The sequence below is a fragment of the Hevea brasiliensis genome, chromosome 14, assembly GCF_030052815.1.
Source record: "Hevea brasiliensis isolate MT/VB/25A 57/8 chromosome 14, ASM3005281v1, whole genome shotgun sequence".
NCBI classification, from domain to species: Eukaryota; Viridiplantae; Streptophyta; class Magnoliopsida; order Malpighiales; family Euphorbiaceae; genus Hevea; species Hevea brasiliensis.
This window is the reverse complement of record NC_079506.1, coordinates 69,454,829-69,471,130: the sequence shown is the minus strand read 5'-3', so window position 1 is coordinate 69,471,130 and position 16,302 is coordinate 69,454,829. Positions and strand designations below refer to the sequence as shown.

General features: G+C 35.0%; 1 protein-coding gene and 1 non-coding gene across 2 annotated transcripts; one reads left to right on the top strand and one right to left on the bottom strand.

Annotated features, from left to right (window-relative positions):
• Positions 1-693: 693 nt before the first annotated feature.
• On the bottom strand, positions 694-800 carry LOC131173745 (small nucleolar RNA R71). Its single transcript, XR_009144059.1, has one exon. It is a non-coding gene; the product is annotated as a small nucleolar RNA R71 (small nucleolar RNA).
• Positions 801-6,607: 5,807 nt separating this feature from the next.
• On the top strand, positions 6,608-7,269 carry LOC131172980 (vegetative cell wall protein gp1-like). Its single transcript, XM_058134615.1, has 2 exons — positions 6,608-7,099; positions 7,261-7,269. Exons 1-2 carry the CDS (start codon positions 6,608-6,610, stop codon positions 7,267-7,269), a joined length of 501 nt encoding a protein of 166 aa, XP_057990598.1.
• The last annotated feature ends 9,033 nt before the right edge of the window (positions 7,270-16,302 follow it).

Sequence of the window (16,302 nt, the reverse complement as noted above, 5' to 3'; positions counted from 1 at the left end):
CATCAAGTTTTTGGCGTCGTTGCCGGGGATTTGATTTTTGTTTGATATTGAACAATTGTTTGTTTGGTTAATTTGGGCATTTTATTTTATTTTCTTTTTACCATTTTACTTTGAGAATTTGTTTATTTTGTTTTTCAGGTGCTTTATTTTATGAGAAGGACAAAAAGTGAAGAAATCAATCTATTTTTTGACCCAGAAATAGAAAAGACAGCGAAAGCTTTAAGAGCAGAATCTAAGAGGAGAAAAGCTGAAATTAAAGCTTAACAACAACATGAAAGAGCACAAGAGCAAGAGGAATTACAAGAAGAAATGGCCAACAACAATAACAACCGCTCTGTGAACGATCATGCCTATCCTAACATTGGAGATTTCATGCCAAGTATCACAAGACCAAGGGTAGAAGCTAATAATTTTGAACTGAAGCCTGCACTCTGTCAGATGGTACAACAATCACAATTTGGAGGAAATCCAAGTGAAAGTCCACATGTGCATCTAGCACACTTTTTTGAGATCGGTGATATGTTGAAGATAAATGGAGTTTCTGATGATGCAATTCGACTCAGATTATTTCCTTTTTCTCTAAAGGACCGAGCTAGAGAGTGGTTACATTCATTGCCACCGGGTTCTATCACAACATGGGATGAACTTTCTCAAGCATTTTTAGCTCAATATTTTCCACCAAGCAAGACAGCTAAGCTAAGAAATGAGCTGACTTCTTTCAAACCTAGAGATGATGAGAGCTTGTATGAAGCATGGGAGAGGTACAAGGATTTGCAAAGGAGATGTCCACATCATGGGATTCCTAAGTGGATGCTTGTTCAACACTTTTACAATGGAGTTTCACCAGCTATTAGAAGTACGATTGATGCATCTTCTGGAGGTGACCTTATGGAGAAATCTGAAGATGAAGCTTTTTCTGCTCTTGATAAAATTGCTTATAACAACTACCAATGGAGTTGTGAGAGGAATGAGATCAAGAAACCAGCTGGTATGTTTGAGCTTGATGCCATGAATATGATTAATGCTAAGTTTGATGCTTTGACAAGGAAGATGGACAAGCTAAGCATGAAAGTAGATTCTTCAGCTAGAGGTTCTAGTAAATCAGTAGAAGTTGGAGCTGCAAATGTCAATTGTGCAGCAGATTTTTTTGCACTTAATCAAGATTTTTCAAGTGAGCAAGTGGATTATGTGGGGAACTACAATTAAAGACCAGGTGGTAACTCATTTTCTGCAACTTATGATCCAGCATGGAGAAACCACCCAAATTTCTCTTGGGGAGGTAGACAAGGGCAAAATCAGAATTTTTAGCAACCTTCTGGATATCAACAACATCAGAATTTTCAGCAGAATAGAGGTCCTCCTCCTGGAATTTCTAAACCTCAAAATGCACCTGCTCCACCTCTACCACAACAAGCACAACTAGATAAGACAGCTAGATTGGAATCTATGATTGAAACTCTACTTGTGAGCCATCAAAGTCAACAAGAAATGATTTCTCAATTAGCATCTAAAGTAGATCAAATGGCAACACACAACAAGATGTTAGAGAATCAAATAGCTCAACAAGCTAGCTCTTCAAGTAACAAAGCATTTGGGAAGCTCCCTAGCCAGCCAGAAAATTCAACGGAGCATTGCAAGGCTATTACATTGAGAAGTGGAAAAATATTGGAGAATGGAGATAAAAAGATTGAAGAGAAAATTGAAGAAAAGAAAAGCAGAGAAGGAGATGAACAAACTGAAGTTAGAATTGAAGCTGAGAAAGAAAATCCAGTGGAAGAAAAAGGAAGTAAGGAGAGGGAAAGCAAAGAAGAAGAACCTAAATATGTTACACCTAAAGCCTACATGCCACCTTTACCATTCCCACAAAGGTTCCAGAAAGCGAAATTGGATAAGCAATTTGGGAAGTTTTTGGAGGTATTGAAGTCTTTGCATGTGACTATTCCTTTCACTGATGCTTTAGCACAAATGCCTTCATATGCTAAATTTTTGAAGGAGATTTTATCTAACAAGAAGAAATTGGAGGAATTTGAGACTGTAGCTCTCACAGAAGAAAGCAGTGCTATTTTGCAAAATAAGCTTCCACCCAAACTGAAAGATCCTGAAAGTTTCTCCATACCATGTCACATTGGGGATATCAGTATAGATAAGGCTTTATGTGATCTGGGAGCCAGTGTTAGTCTAATGCCATTGTCTATCTATGAGAAAGTGTAGATTGGAGAAATGAAGCCTACTACCATCTCACTACAGTTAGCAGATAGGTCTATTAAATTTCCAATTGGGGTGATTGAGAATGTTCCTCTGAAAGTTGGCAAATTTTTCATACCAGTGGATTTTGTGGTATTGGAGATGGAGGAGGATGTACACATACCTATTATTCTTGGTAGACCTTTCCTTGCTACTGCTGGAGCTGTGATTGATGTAAAAAATGGGAGGCTTACATTAGAAGTTGGGGAAGAGAAAGTTGAATTTAATTTGTTTCAAGCAATGAAAAAGAAAGATGATTCAAACTCATGCTTGAGAGTTGATGTGATAGATGAAGAGGTTAGAGAAGTGCTTAAAAAGCAACATCCTAAAGATCCCTTATAAGCTTGTTTGGGTCATAACATCAAAAAAGGGGATGAGATTGAAGAAGCTGCAGAATATGCTACAATTTTGGAAGGAAATCCACCTTTACCTATGACTGAAATTGAAAAGATTGGGGACTTGAAGCAAGAAACAACTTCATCATCAAAGCTTGAAAAAAGTGAAGCACCTAAGGTAGAGTTGAAACCTCTTCCAACAAATCTCAGGTATGCTTTTCTAGGCCAAGATTCTACATATCCTGTGATTGTTAGTGCTAAATTGACTGATTGTGAGGTTGAAAAATTATTGAGAGTTCTTAGGAAGCATAGAAGGATAATTGGTTATACCATTGATGATATTAAAGGAATACATCCTTCTGTGTGCATGCATAGAATTTTGTTGGAAAATAATCATAAAGCCTCTCGAGAGTCACAAAGGAGATTGAATCCAAATATGAAAGAGGTTGTGAAAAAGGAGATCTTGAAATTGCTTGATGCAGGTATTATTTACCCTATTTCTGATAGCAATTGGGTAAGTCCAGTTCATGTTGTACCTAAGAAAGGGGGCATCACAGTAGTGAAAAATGAAAATGATGAACTAATACCTACAAGGACTGTAACTGGATGGAGAATGTGTATAGACTATAGGAAATTGAATAATGCAACCAGAAAGGACCATTTTCCATTACCATTTATAGATCAAATGCTTGAGAGACTAGCTCATCATTCTTATTTTTGCTATTTGGATGGCTATTTAGGGTTCTTTCAGATCCCTATTCACCCAGATGATCAGGATAAAACTACCTTCACATGTCCTTATGGTACCTTGCATATCGAAGGATGCCATTTGGACTATGTAATGCCCCTGCTACATTTCAAAGATGTATGATGTCCATATTTTCTGACATGATTGAGGGTATTATGGAAGTGTTCATGGATGATTTTTCTGTGTATGGTAAATCTTTTGATGAATGCTTATCTAACTTGTCTAAGGTTTTGCAGAGATGTGAAGAGTTCAATTTAGTTTTGAATTGGGAAAAGTGCCATTTTATGGTACAAGAAGGAATTGTTTTGGGGCATCTTGTGTCAAACAGGGGTATTAAGGTGGATAAAGCAAAGGTAGAAATTATTGAGAAAATGCCACCCCCAACATCTGTGAAGGGAGTGAGGAGTTTCTTGGGGCATGCTGGATTTTACAGGAGATTCATCAAGGATTTCTCTAAGATTTCTAAACCTCTTACCAATTTATTGAGTAAAGATGTGGAATTTAATTTTGATACTAATTGTATGAATGCTTTTTACAGGATAAAAGAAGCTTTGATATCTGCTCCTATTATGCAGCCACCCGATTGGTCATTACCTTTTGAGTTAATGTGCGATGCTAGCGATTATGCTATTGGGGCTGTTTTGGGACAAAGGAGAGATAAGAAGGTGTATGCAATATACTATGCAAGTAGGACCTTAGATGATGCTCAAATAAATTACTCTACTACAGAGAAAGAGTTTTTGGCAGTGGTATTTGCAGTAGACAAATTCAGGTCCTATCTTGTGGGGTCTAAGGTAATAGTGTACACGGATCATGCAGCTATCAAGTATCTCCTTCAGAAAAAAGAGGCTAAACCTAGATTGATAAGGTGGGTGCTACTCCTTCAAGAGTTTGACTTGGAAATTAAAGATAAGAAAGGAGTAGAAAATGTGGTAGCGGATCATCTATCTAGATTGAGGCAAGAACAAGGGGACAATTTGGGAAAAGAACCTCCAATAGATGATTATTTTCCTGATGAACAACTGTTAGTAATCATGAATGCAAAAATCCCTTGGTATGCAGATCTTGTGAACTATCTAGTGTGTGGAATCCTTCCACCTGATCTAACATGGCAGCAAAAGAAGAAATTTCTTTTTGATGTGAAGGATTATGAATGGGAAGAGCCATTTTTGTTCAAGAGATGTGGAGATGGGTTGATTAGAAGATGTTTAGCTGATGAAGAGATAGGGAATGTTATTAAAGATTGCCATTCTTCACTTTATGGGGGTCATATGAGTGTGACAAAGACTGCAGAAAAAGTTCTTCAAGCAGGGTTCTTTTGGCCACACATGTTTAAGGATGTGAGGAAGTTTGTAAATGCATGTGATAGGTGTCCAAGGATGGGTAATATCTCAAAGAGAGATGAAATGCCCCTCCAAAATATATTGGAAGTGGAACTATTTGATGTGTGGGGCATTGATTTCATGGGACCTTTTCCATCGTCCTTGGGACATAAATACATTTTAGTTGGAGTAGATTATGTGAGCAAATGGGTTGAAGCTGTACCATCTCCAACTAATGATGTAAGAGTTGTGATTAAATTCCTTAAAAAGTTCATTTTTACAAGATTTGGAACTCCACGTGCAATTATAAGTGATGGAGGTTCTCATTTTTGCAACCATCAATTTAAAAGATTATTACAAAAATATGGATTGAAGCATAAGATTGCAACACCCTACCATCCACAAACTAGTGGTCAAGTGGAGATCTCAAATAGAGAGCTGAAAAGAATTCTTGAGAAAACAGTGAATAGTTCAAGGAAAGATTGGTCACTAAAGTTAGATGATGCTCTTTGGGCCTATAGAACAGCTTTTAAAACTCCTATTGGAACTACCCCATTTAGATTGGTTCATGGGAAAGCTTGTCATTTACCTTTGGAGTTGGAGCATAGAGCATATTGGGCCATAAGGACACTGAACTTTGACTTAAAAACTGCAGGAGAAAAAAGAATGTTGCAAGCATTATATTGTTGGAGAACCCACACAAAAGGTTGTAGAGGTTTCATGGCTTAGTTCTCCAATCAGGGATACTTAGGTGATTTGGAGTGGAAGGTCAAGCTTAAGACCTTAAACAAGCGCTTCTTGGGAGGCAACCCAAGCGTATCCTTTTATAGTTTATTAATTTTCCATTTCATTTCATTTTCAGTTTTCACCCTCATTAAACTCAAAAGTGACATTTGTTTATCTTTTGTAGGTCATTCATGAAGATTGGGCAAATTAACACTTGTAGCAAAAAGAAAGAATTGAAAGGGAGCAAGTATAAGCAAAATTCTGCAATTTATCCAATACCTGTGAACAGTAACACCTTTAAACCTGTGCTAAATTGCTGATATTGCAATCTACTTGATAGCACATGTTTGATTTTGTGTTTTGTGTAAATTCTGTGAAATGTAACTTGAATGAGGATCAATTTTGATATTTAGGACTGATGTGAGCTTTATTGAAGTGCAAAAATAGTGTTTGTTGAGTTTCACCTTTTAGTGTATATATAATTTTGTAGTCTGATAGGAATTTGCATGTTTTTGTTTGAATTGCTGCTAGTTTTTGTAATCTGCAGATTTTGGTTACTGTTTATGCTACTGTTCATGCTGCTTAAAAGGTCAATTTCTATATCTTTTCTGCAATTTTTGATTGATTGGAACTTGTCTCAAATGCTGCTGAAATGTACTTTTGGTATAAGATCAGAAAGGAGATCATTTCATTAAGTGTGCAAAAGGTAGTCACAATTAGTGCCTTAATTGAAAAATGCTTGCATGAGCTAAATTAAAATATATTGTGTTTGATGAGTTCTAAGAGATGATGAACTCAAATCCCTCAATTTTATGGTGTTTGTGTGTATTTGGTAACTGCTGAGGGTCATAATAGCATTCCATAGCTTTTGGACTGTTTTTGGTAAGCAAAACTACAATTTTTCCCAAAACCTGCCGAAACTTGCTGATGACGTTACTTGTCAAGCAGAGTCTTAAGCAAATTCTGCTGAACCTTATGCTTAACCCCAAGCATGGCCCATAATACCACATGTCTGCCCCACATTTTAAAAAGCCCAAAACTTCTGCCATTTTATAAAAGCCTCGCCCTCACTCTCGATAAACCTCGCCGACTCCCTTCCCACGCCATTTTTTCCGGCAAATTTTTACGGGAAACTGAAAGGTTTCTTTCTTTTCATTAAAATGGTAAGAACCAAAATGTGGTCTACCCACAAAACCAAACTCAGTAGATTTCGACATTCTGTCAAATCGAAAATGGGTATTCCATCCTCATTGCCCACAAACCCTAACCCCAGCCCCAGTCCACCGCTCCCTCAGTCACCACCACCACAAACGCTGCCATTACCTCAATCACCGCCACCTCAGTCACCACCACTACCCCCAAGCCAAATACCACCTCTCGTTCTGCCAACTCCCTTCTCGCCGCAAACCGAACCGCAAAATGAAACAACAATTTTCGACACTCATTCCCCAGAACCAACACCTGAGGATGCGGCTACTCCAACGAAAACCAAGGGTAAAACTAAAAAAGCTGTAAGTAAATCCAAGAAAACCCCTGTCGGAAAACGGAAACGAGTACCCTCTGTTCCTTTCGACCTAAATTCTCCACCTCAACCTTCCTCTGAACCAGTCAGCAAAAGGACCAGGTCTTCCTCGCAAACTCCAACACCAGTGGTCCAAACACCAGTACCTCAGTCTCCCTTACACTCTCCAGCACCTGCGTCATCTGCCGATAATATAGAGGAGGTAATTTCTCCATTACCTTGGGCTTTTAAGGATATGGATATGAAAAATGCCTATGAGAAATTAGTTTCTAAACCTATTTTGGCAAACAAGTATATGGATGAGCAGATTTTGAAAGAATTAGGCATTTATGACTCTGTATTTGCCTATTTGGATGCTATTAGCTGGACTGATTTTGCTAAGATTAGGGAACCAGTGTACAAGGATTTGACCCTAGAATTTTTGAGTTCCTTAAGGCTGAATTTCAAACCAACAGTGCCTGAACATAAAGATGTGATATATTTTCGATGTGCTGGAATTGATAGGGAGTTAGACATGGATGCTATGAATGCAATTTTTGGTTTTCAGGGTTCGGGGTATAAAAATATTGAGTGACAGCAAACTGTTTATGACCCTGTTCAATTCTGGAAAGATATTGCACCTTTTGGGGGTTATTATAGACAGAGGACTGCAAAAGCCTCTAGGATAGTCTATCATGTGTTGAAATACCTCCATAGGTTCATTTCTTACACTGTTTTAGGAAGGGGACACAGTAACAGTATTGTGGGTGCTGGTGACTTGTTTCTCTTGTGGTGCATGAAGGAGAGAAAACAAGTAAGCACAGCCCATTTCATAGCTACTCATTGGCACCAAATTGTCGCGAAGCATACTAAAGGTAGTATAGTTTTTGGGGGGTATATAACTGCTATAGCAAACTCATTTAGCTTTGATGCTAGTCTATATAAATTGCTGCCTGTTTCTGGGGAATCATATATAGACAGCACAATGTTGCTGCATATGGATGTTTGCGAGAAAATAGGCCATACCTATACTCTGTTACAGCAGCATCCTGATACCACTGGTACTGCAGACCCCACTACCTTTACACCAGCAGAACCACAACCAACCACTACCCCACAGTTTTCAGCAGACATTTTGTCCCTCTTAAGATCCTTGGAATCTAGAATAGCAAGTTTCACTGTCCAACCATCTGTTCCCTCACCTGACACCACAGAAATTCTTGCTACCTTAAAGAGCTTAGAAATCAAAATTGAAACCATGGGTCAGCAGCAGGTTAAACAAAAGAAGAAGCTAGAAAAGAAACTTAAAAAGAGATTTTTATCTCTTAAAAAGAAACAGAAGCAACATCAACTTCAAATGTTGGAGCTTTACAACAAACTGGCCCGATCTTACAACAATTTATATCATTGGGGCCAAGCCATGCTTCAAGAAATGAAAGACCTCACAGAAAATTTGGAAACTGCTTCTGAAGCTTCGGATCACAATGAACCTACTGCAGAACCTGAAGCAGATCCTGATGCAGCAACAAAGCCTTGACAGCAGAGCTTGATCAGTAGCAATAGTTCTACTTTCTGTTTTAGGTTTATTTTGTAATCTGTTTATTTTAATTTTCAAACTTTGGTAATAGTTGTAATACTTTGGTAATTAGTTTTTATGATTATACTTGCACTTCTTTCCTTTAGTTTACTTTATTTTATTTTATTTTATTTTCTGCTATGCACATAGTTACTCTGTGAATGCTTTTTGGTTTAATTTTTTATTTAAATGTTAGATTTTATTTCTTTACACTTTTTCATTTTCTTGCACATTATTTTTGCACTCTATCTTTTTCTTCAATCCTAATTTTGTTGACATTGATGAGTTGCACAAATTTTCTTTGAGCCGCATCTGTTTCACATCATTTGGAGGTAACAGCTTACCCTTTTACCATTTATGCTTATGGTATGTTGCCAATGCTTATGCTTTCGCTTTACCCTACGCAACAGGTTAAGCAACATCTTAAGCAGTGTAAATTCATACATTTGGGATTCTTTTTCGCATTTTTCTCTCTAAAGCTTCATTGTTAATATCATCTTGAGCTTATATTGATTTAATCCCCAATTGTATATATTTCATTAATTGATTAGTTTACACAATTTTGCCCATCTTTGCATTCATTTTAAACATTGAGGACAATGTTTCATTTGAGTTTGGGGGTGAGGGCAAAATTTTTGCAAAATTTTTAAAATTTTTCTTTAAAATTTTCATTCATTCATTTATTGCATTTCATTCATTCATATATAGATAATTCATACACTTATACATAAACCACACACATGTCTATACTCATACACATACATTTGCATATAGTTTTCATATAGATTACACTTAGTTTTAATTTGATTTATGCATTCATTTTAGGATCATGCATATCATAAAAATAAATTTTTACCTTGTCCTTAGAGGATTGAGAGTTGCTTTGAAGAGCAATTGAGCTTACTTTTAGAAGGGTTTGATGGATTGAAAGTTCTAGATAGGTGCAAAGTTATTAGATTCTTGCTTTAATTTATATCTTCTTAACTAAGGGCCACCCAATCAATTGCATTGACTTTGAGTGCCTAGAGAAAACTCTATGGTGAGAAGTAGCTAATTGATATCTCACCAATCCTAGAACAATCTTTCTAAACCTTTCAAGGCGAAATCATAGCATGCACTTGAGAAAGAAATGATTGAGGCATTCTTTGAATTTTAAACCCATATTTTAGCCTTAGCCAACCTCACTTTAAAATTTCCCTTTGGAACCAATTTGAGCCTACATTTATCCCTCTTATTTCTTTGGAACCCACATTAATGCCTAGCCATAAACCCAAACACTTACCTACCCTCCATGAGAATAATTCTTTGAGTGATAGATACATAAAAAAAAAAAAAAAGAGAGAAAAAACTATATAACAATTAGTTGGGAGAAATGACTAAAATAAAAAGGTTAGCAAATTCAATTATGATATGTAAAGTAATTCACCACTCAAGTACACAAAGAAATGAGTTTTGGGGTGAATTGAAAGGTACAATTGTAATTCAAAGTCAATGTTATTTATATAGTCCCTCTAAAAGCTTCAAAATTATATGTTAGCATTGGTGAATAGTTGTAAAGTTCCTCCTCCCATTTGATTCAATATATATATATATATATATATATATATTTTATGTGTCTTGATCTTTTAATAATTTGATTATTCTCATATTTTGTTACCTTTATCCTTTCCTTGTTAACCACATTATCACCCTCTTGGCCCCATTACAACCCTTGAAAGTCCTTTTAATCTTTTGATAGTGTTTTGCTACATTAGTGGAGATTGGAATAGGAGAATTGCCTATGGGATTGGGATATCATTAATCCATTCATTTACTTCCATCATTATTTGAGACATTTTAGTTTATGGATTACCCTATAGTCTATTTAGGCATGATTATTCTTTGTGAATTGATTGGTTTGGGTTTGATGATATGGATAATTGACCCAAGGCTAAGCGGTGATAACTTTGGTAAGGATTGAATTCTTTGCATCTTGAAAGTGGGTATATGGTGAGTTGGTGGCTAAAGGTAAGCTTGAGAGTTCGGATAAATAATTTTCATAAATTTAAGGTAAGGTACCCCAAATTGCATTAATTGTTTTTAATTTGCTTGAGGACAAGCAAAGGTTTGAGTTTGGGGGAATTTGTTACACTCATTTCATATAGGCATTTTAGGGTAGTTTTGCATCCATTTTACCCTCATATTTTAGTATATTTTATGTTTTTAGCTTTATTTTATCTTATTTGTTAATTTTAGATACTTTATATTTGATTTTCGTAATTTTGTTATTTTTGATACGATTTTGTAGCAAATCGAAGATCAATGAGTGCAATAGGAAATAATTTGAAGAGATTTGAAGTTCTTTAAGCATGGAGGAAAGTTGAAGAAATTAAGCCTTGAAAGAGCAAACTAGCCGAAATTTGCTTGAGACTTTGCTTAAGGTCATGCTTAGGGTAAAGCGGCAGTACTTAAGGAGCAGCACAAGTCAAGCATGAGCATAAGAGTCCATTCTACTCTAAGTCTGCCGAGATTTGCTGAAGGTCTGCTTAACCTTAAGCGCATAAAGGCGACTGTGTGAAATTTGCTAAAAGTCGCTTAGGTTAAGCCGAACCCTAAGCGCTGCATCGCATTTAACGTGAAAGTTGTCACGACTTGGATAATTTTACACCTCATTTCCTATCCACTCCTTAGCTTTTATTTACTTTTAGGGCAACTTTTAGGGACGATATAAATTCATCATTTCCTTGTTTTTTAACAACAAGAGAAAAGGGAGAAAAGAAAAAAAAGGAAAGAAAAAGAGAATAGAGAAAAGGGAGGAGACACCATTTTCTTTTGGGGAGGAGCTACTGGACCAGTTTTGGAGCTCGAGAAACCAGAGACTTTGGTTCTTCCACCTGGGTTTTTCTATTTCAGTCCTCTTATCATGTTTTTCTTTACTTTTCCATCAATCTTTCTTGTAAATACCATCATGAGTGAGTAAACTCTTTAGATTTCAGAGTTGGGAAATATGTTTTAGATTAATTTGTGGATTAGGACTGGGTATTTCCTTATTTTACATAAATATGAGTTTTGATTCCTTCCTTGTGAGCTTGATTTACTTGCCTAATGTTGGTACCCATTGGGTATTGTGTTAATCTTTGATTGAAGGACCGAAAGGTGAAAGTCATTGATAGGTAATCATGGATTGGAACTTAAAATCACCTAGATTTAGAAATAAACTAGGATTTTAAGAGGAATTAATTATTGGTTACAAAACTTAATGGGTTTTAAAGTAATCAAATACATACGAAAGTAGGTTTGGTTATTTTAGAATACACTTTGATTTGCTTGAAAAAGATATCAAAGGGATTTAGAATCAATTTCCTTCAAACTATATTTTTCCCTAAAAATTGGAATGCCCAAGACAAATCCCAATTAATTTATGCATAAACCCCCAACTCTAGAATCACTTTTACTATAATTAGACTTTTGTTTAAATTACCCATTGTTAATTTTAGTTTAATTGCGAACTAGAATTAGAATTTATTTATTTGCTCTTTACCCATTTCAATTAGATTAATCAATTTACCTTGCTCATTTACATTTACCATTTATTCATTAATCATTAGCCCAAATAATCGCTTCATTCATAGTTTAGTAATCAAACAGCAAATCCTCGTGGGAACGATACTTGATTCATCACTTTATTACTTGAACGACCCGTATACTTGCGGATTCGCCACATCAGATCCTCCTCTTATTAGAGGTTAGATCTAAGTACTTGTTATTGACACGTCGGAAGTTGCATTATTGTGTTGTGTACTGTGCACGATGATTTGACCTCCCCGACCATAGGGAGTTAGAATCCCGATTCGACCTCCCCGACCAGAGGGATTTAGAATCACCCCGAAGATGGCCCTTCCAGATTAGTCTTGTATAGTTAGTGAGATAAAGAATGGGTTTTGATTGATAAGAAATTGTGATTTTAAATGAGATTTGTGCACAAATGATTTTGTTAAAATAATTGTTTATTTCCATAATTACAGGAAGTATTTTTATTGTTCAGTTGTGATTTGACAAATTGAAATTTTAATCAAGGTTATTTTAACAAGTGACTATTATTATTGGCAATGAAAATTTTGGCATTTGGAAATTGGTTAAATTTCGAGATTCCAAAATTTTTGGTATAATTATTGTCAATGTATATTGTATTACATTTTAAATTATAGTTGTGCACCACTGAGTTCACCACTCAGCGATAGTTTTGTATGCTGTCACAGGTAAAAGTAAAGATAGAGCAGCCGAGTGAGATTTTCGGTAGCTGCGCCTTGAAGACTTATTGGAATTAGCTTCGGGTATATTATAGGTATACTCTTGTATATTAGATTTTGAATATGCATGTAAATATATGTGTGTAAATTATTTGAGCAAATGTATAAAACTTTTGAAATGTTATTTTGGGTGTGTAATGGAAATGCAAATTTAATTGTAACAATAATTTTAGTACCTTAATGAATGTATTATTTACTTTCTTCTGGAAATTGAAAATTATGGATGGTTTCTTTTATGATGAGTTTGGCTTGATAAGTGAATTGAATTGATTGTGATGAATAAGGATATGAAAATGAGTGTATTGGAGCTGTGGTTGTTTTGAAAACATTGGAAGTGTTTTTACAGGTGTTTGAAGAACTGTTTTTCCCAAATATAGACGGCACTCTGCAGAAAATTTTTCGAAATTTGTGTGAAAATAAAAATGGATAAAAATTTTAACTAGTCTTTAAACTTTAAGTAAATGTTTTTAATACCTACTATAAAAGCTCACCACTTTCAAAAAGTAAGAAAATGATTTTAAAACCCCTTTTAGTATATTTAATGGGTTACAGGTAGGCGAAGTATGGTAATTCGTTAGGTGTATTACGGGATCATATTATGCCTTACAGAGGAGTAGGGTGTGACACTCATATAGAAGCTTCTCAAGACTTATTCTTTAAACATGACATGTGTCACGTGCTAGTGGCCTCGTAAGGGTGCTTACCTGGTTTTTGGGATCCGAACAATACATAGTATAATATTTCATGACCTTGTATACTATCTAGGAATTAGTGGGTCATCCATGATCTACTCACATCACAACCAATTCTTAATGCAATAGGTCACATGTTTCCAATGCCCTGCACTCTAATATAGATGTATTCCACGATACATGATTATGCTCAAAGCAATACTTAAATAATTAAATAAGTAAAAGCATTTAAAAAATTCAATTAAGTAATTTATAATTACCTCTTAAAGATTCTATCCTTATTCTTACCTTTTTTTATTTGGTAGGCAGTCCTTGGGATTGATTTATTTTCTTACGACGCTGTAACACTAGACTGACTCAAGGGGCTTGAATTCATTGAACAACAATCACTAACTCTCTATAAGTGGTGAACAACAAAACACATCAATTCTATGCTTTGGACTCCCTAAGAACGTATTAAGAACATGAACCCTTGATTCTACATAAAAACAAGTTCCAGAGCCTTGAACACAAAAGAAGAAATTTGCTAGCAAAAGCAACTTTTGCTACCAAACCTTAGGGTTTCAATTATCGAAGTCTTAAAACTTAAAAACCCTTAAGAAAAAGTAGCAACATTGGCCGTTGAAGCTAGAACATTTGGCAGCCAAACTTGAAATTTTCCAATTTTTTGAACTCGAAACTACAACAACCCAAATGTACCAAAACAACCCAAAATTAACCTCTTTTGCTCCAAAAATATTCTAACAATTCACAATACAATATAATAAATAATTAACTTCAAGAAACTTAAAAACTCAACATGCATCAATAAAATCATTAAAACTTTTAAAGTCTCTCAGTTCATTAAAACCCAAAACAAATGAAAGTCATTCCGAATTTCTCAACACCCTAAATCAACATTTAAGACTTGTTAGGTATGGGATTACCAACTAATAAAAGCTTACCAAGGACACATGCATTCATCATATAGTAAAACCTATGAACATTTAAAACTTTTCTCACTTTAGTTGAGAGTCATACACCATACCCCTCCTCTTTCATTTAAAATTGCACTTTCATTCATGCAAAAACATCATTTGGAGCTAAACTTCAAATAATCCTTTTAACAATCTTGCAAACATTACTCTACCAAACCTATTACTTAATTATACCCATTAATCCATAAGAAGGAGTAACTTTTAAACACTCCTTTTAAATCTTTTTGCATGCCCCCAAAAACTCTTTAGAGTCAAGTTTTAAGCAAGGGAAAAGTTAATTAGTGTATTAATAATAAAGTACTTACCTCTTAGAAGCTAAGATTCTTACACTCTTAGAAGCATAGATATCCCTTTATGCGAGTTTCTAACTTCCCTTTAAACTCTAGCAAGGAAAACACTTAATTGATCAAGATACAACTCAAAAGGAGGAAAACAAGGAAGGGAAGAGAAAATTAGATAACCTTGCTCCATTTTTGTTTGTTAAGGTCTGCATATACCAATGGCTCCAAAGGCACTTTTGACAGTTGAAAGTCCTACTGTTTCTAAAAGAAAACTCTGCTCCCAAATCTCTTACACCATAACTCCAACCCTCTAGCATACACCTATAACACACTTAAGATTCTTATAAACATAACCACTTGTCCTTGAAAACCTACATTTTTATTAGTATCCCAACACACAGTAGGAAATTCTAATATCATAACTTGCTAGATGTTACATGGTTCAATGAGAAAATAGTTTGCCAAAAGATAGTTCAGCCACACATTGTTCTGCTACAAATGGTTTAGCCACACATGATTCTGCTAGGAGATAGTTCAGCTACACATTGTTTGATCATAAGATGGTTTAGCCACACAGGGTTTGGCCAATAAATAGTTTGACCACATATTGTTTATTCAAAAGATAGTTCAGCAACACATTATTTGGCAACAAATGCTTCTCCTAGATGGTGTTTCAGCCATACAAGGTTTGGCCATATATGGTTAACCCAGAAGATAGTTTGACCATACATTGTTTGGTCATAAATGGTTAGGCTAGAAGGTGGCTCAACCACACATGGTTTGACTAGAAAATAGTCCTGCCGCATATGGTTTGGCCAGAAGATAGTTCGACTACATGTGGTTCAAATCTAGATAGATGCATTATCAGCCACATTGCTCATCCAAAATAGATTGCTCATCCAAAATAGATGGTTCATCAGCTACACTGCTCATCCTGATAAATAGTTCATCTACCACATTGCTTATTCATATAAATGGCTACGTTGCTCATCTAGATATATAGCTCGTCCAAATACATAACTTATCCAAAATGGAATAATTTTGGTCAAAGATGACAATCCCTATCTTTATGGGATTTTCAATCCTATCTTTAACAGAATATGACCAAAATAGGAACTAATCACCATCCGAGGCCTATAAAAAGGCATGACCTATAAAAAAGCGTCACATTTTTATGGCTAGGTACGTCATTCTTCCTTATTAATATTACACATTTCTCTCATTTCAGCTCTAACTTGAGTGTCAGAAGGTCCTCACTAGGAACATACATAATGGACTTCTAAGTCATTTATCTTCTATTTTACAAGTCCATACCTACAAAGAATTTTCATAGACCACACACACACACACACGTTAATAAAAAATTATTTACAAATTAAAAAAGTTTATTAAATTTCTTGTATTTAAAATATAAGAATTTTAATAATTATGCTTTAAAAATTATCATGTGATATATATATATAAAATAATATATTAATTAATTTAATTATTTATTATCATATGAAATAAAATATAATTAAATAAAAATTCTACCATTAACAAAGTTTTATTATATATATATTAAAATAAAATAAAAAATAATTCAAATACTAATTATAAAATATTTTCTTG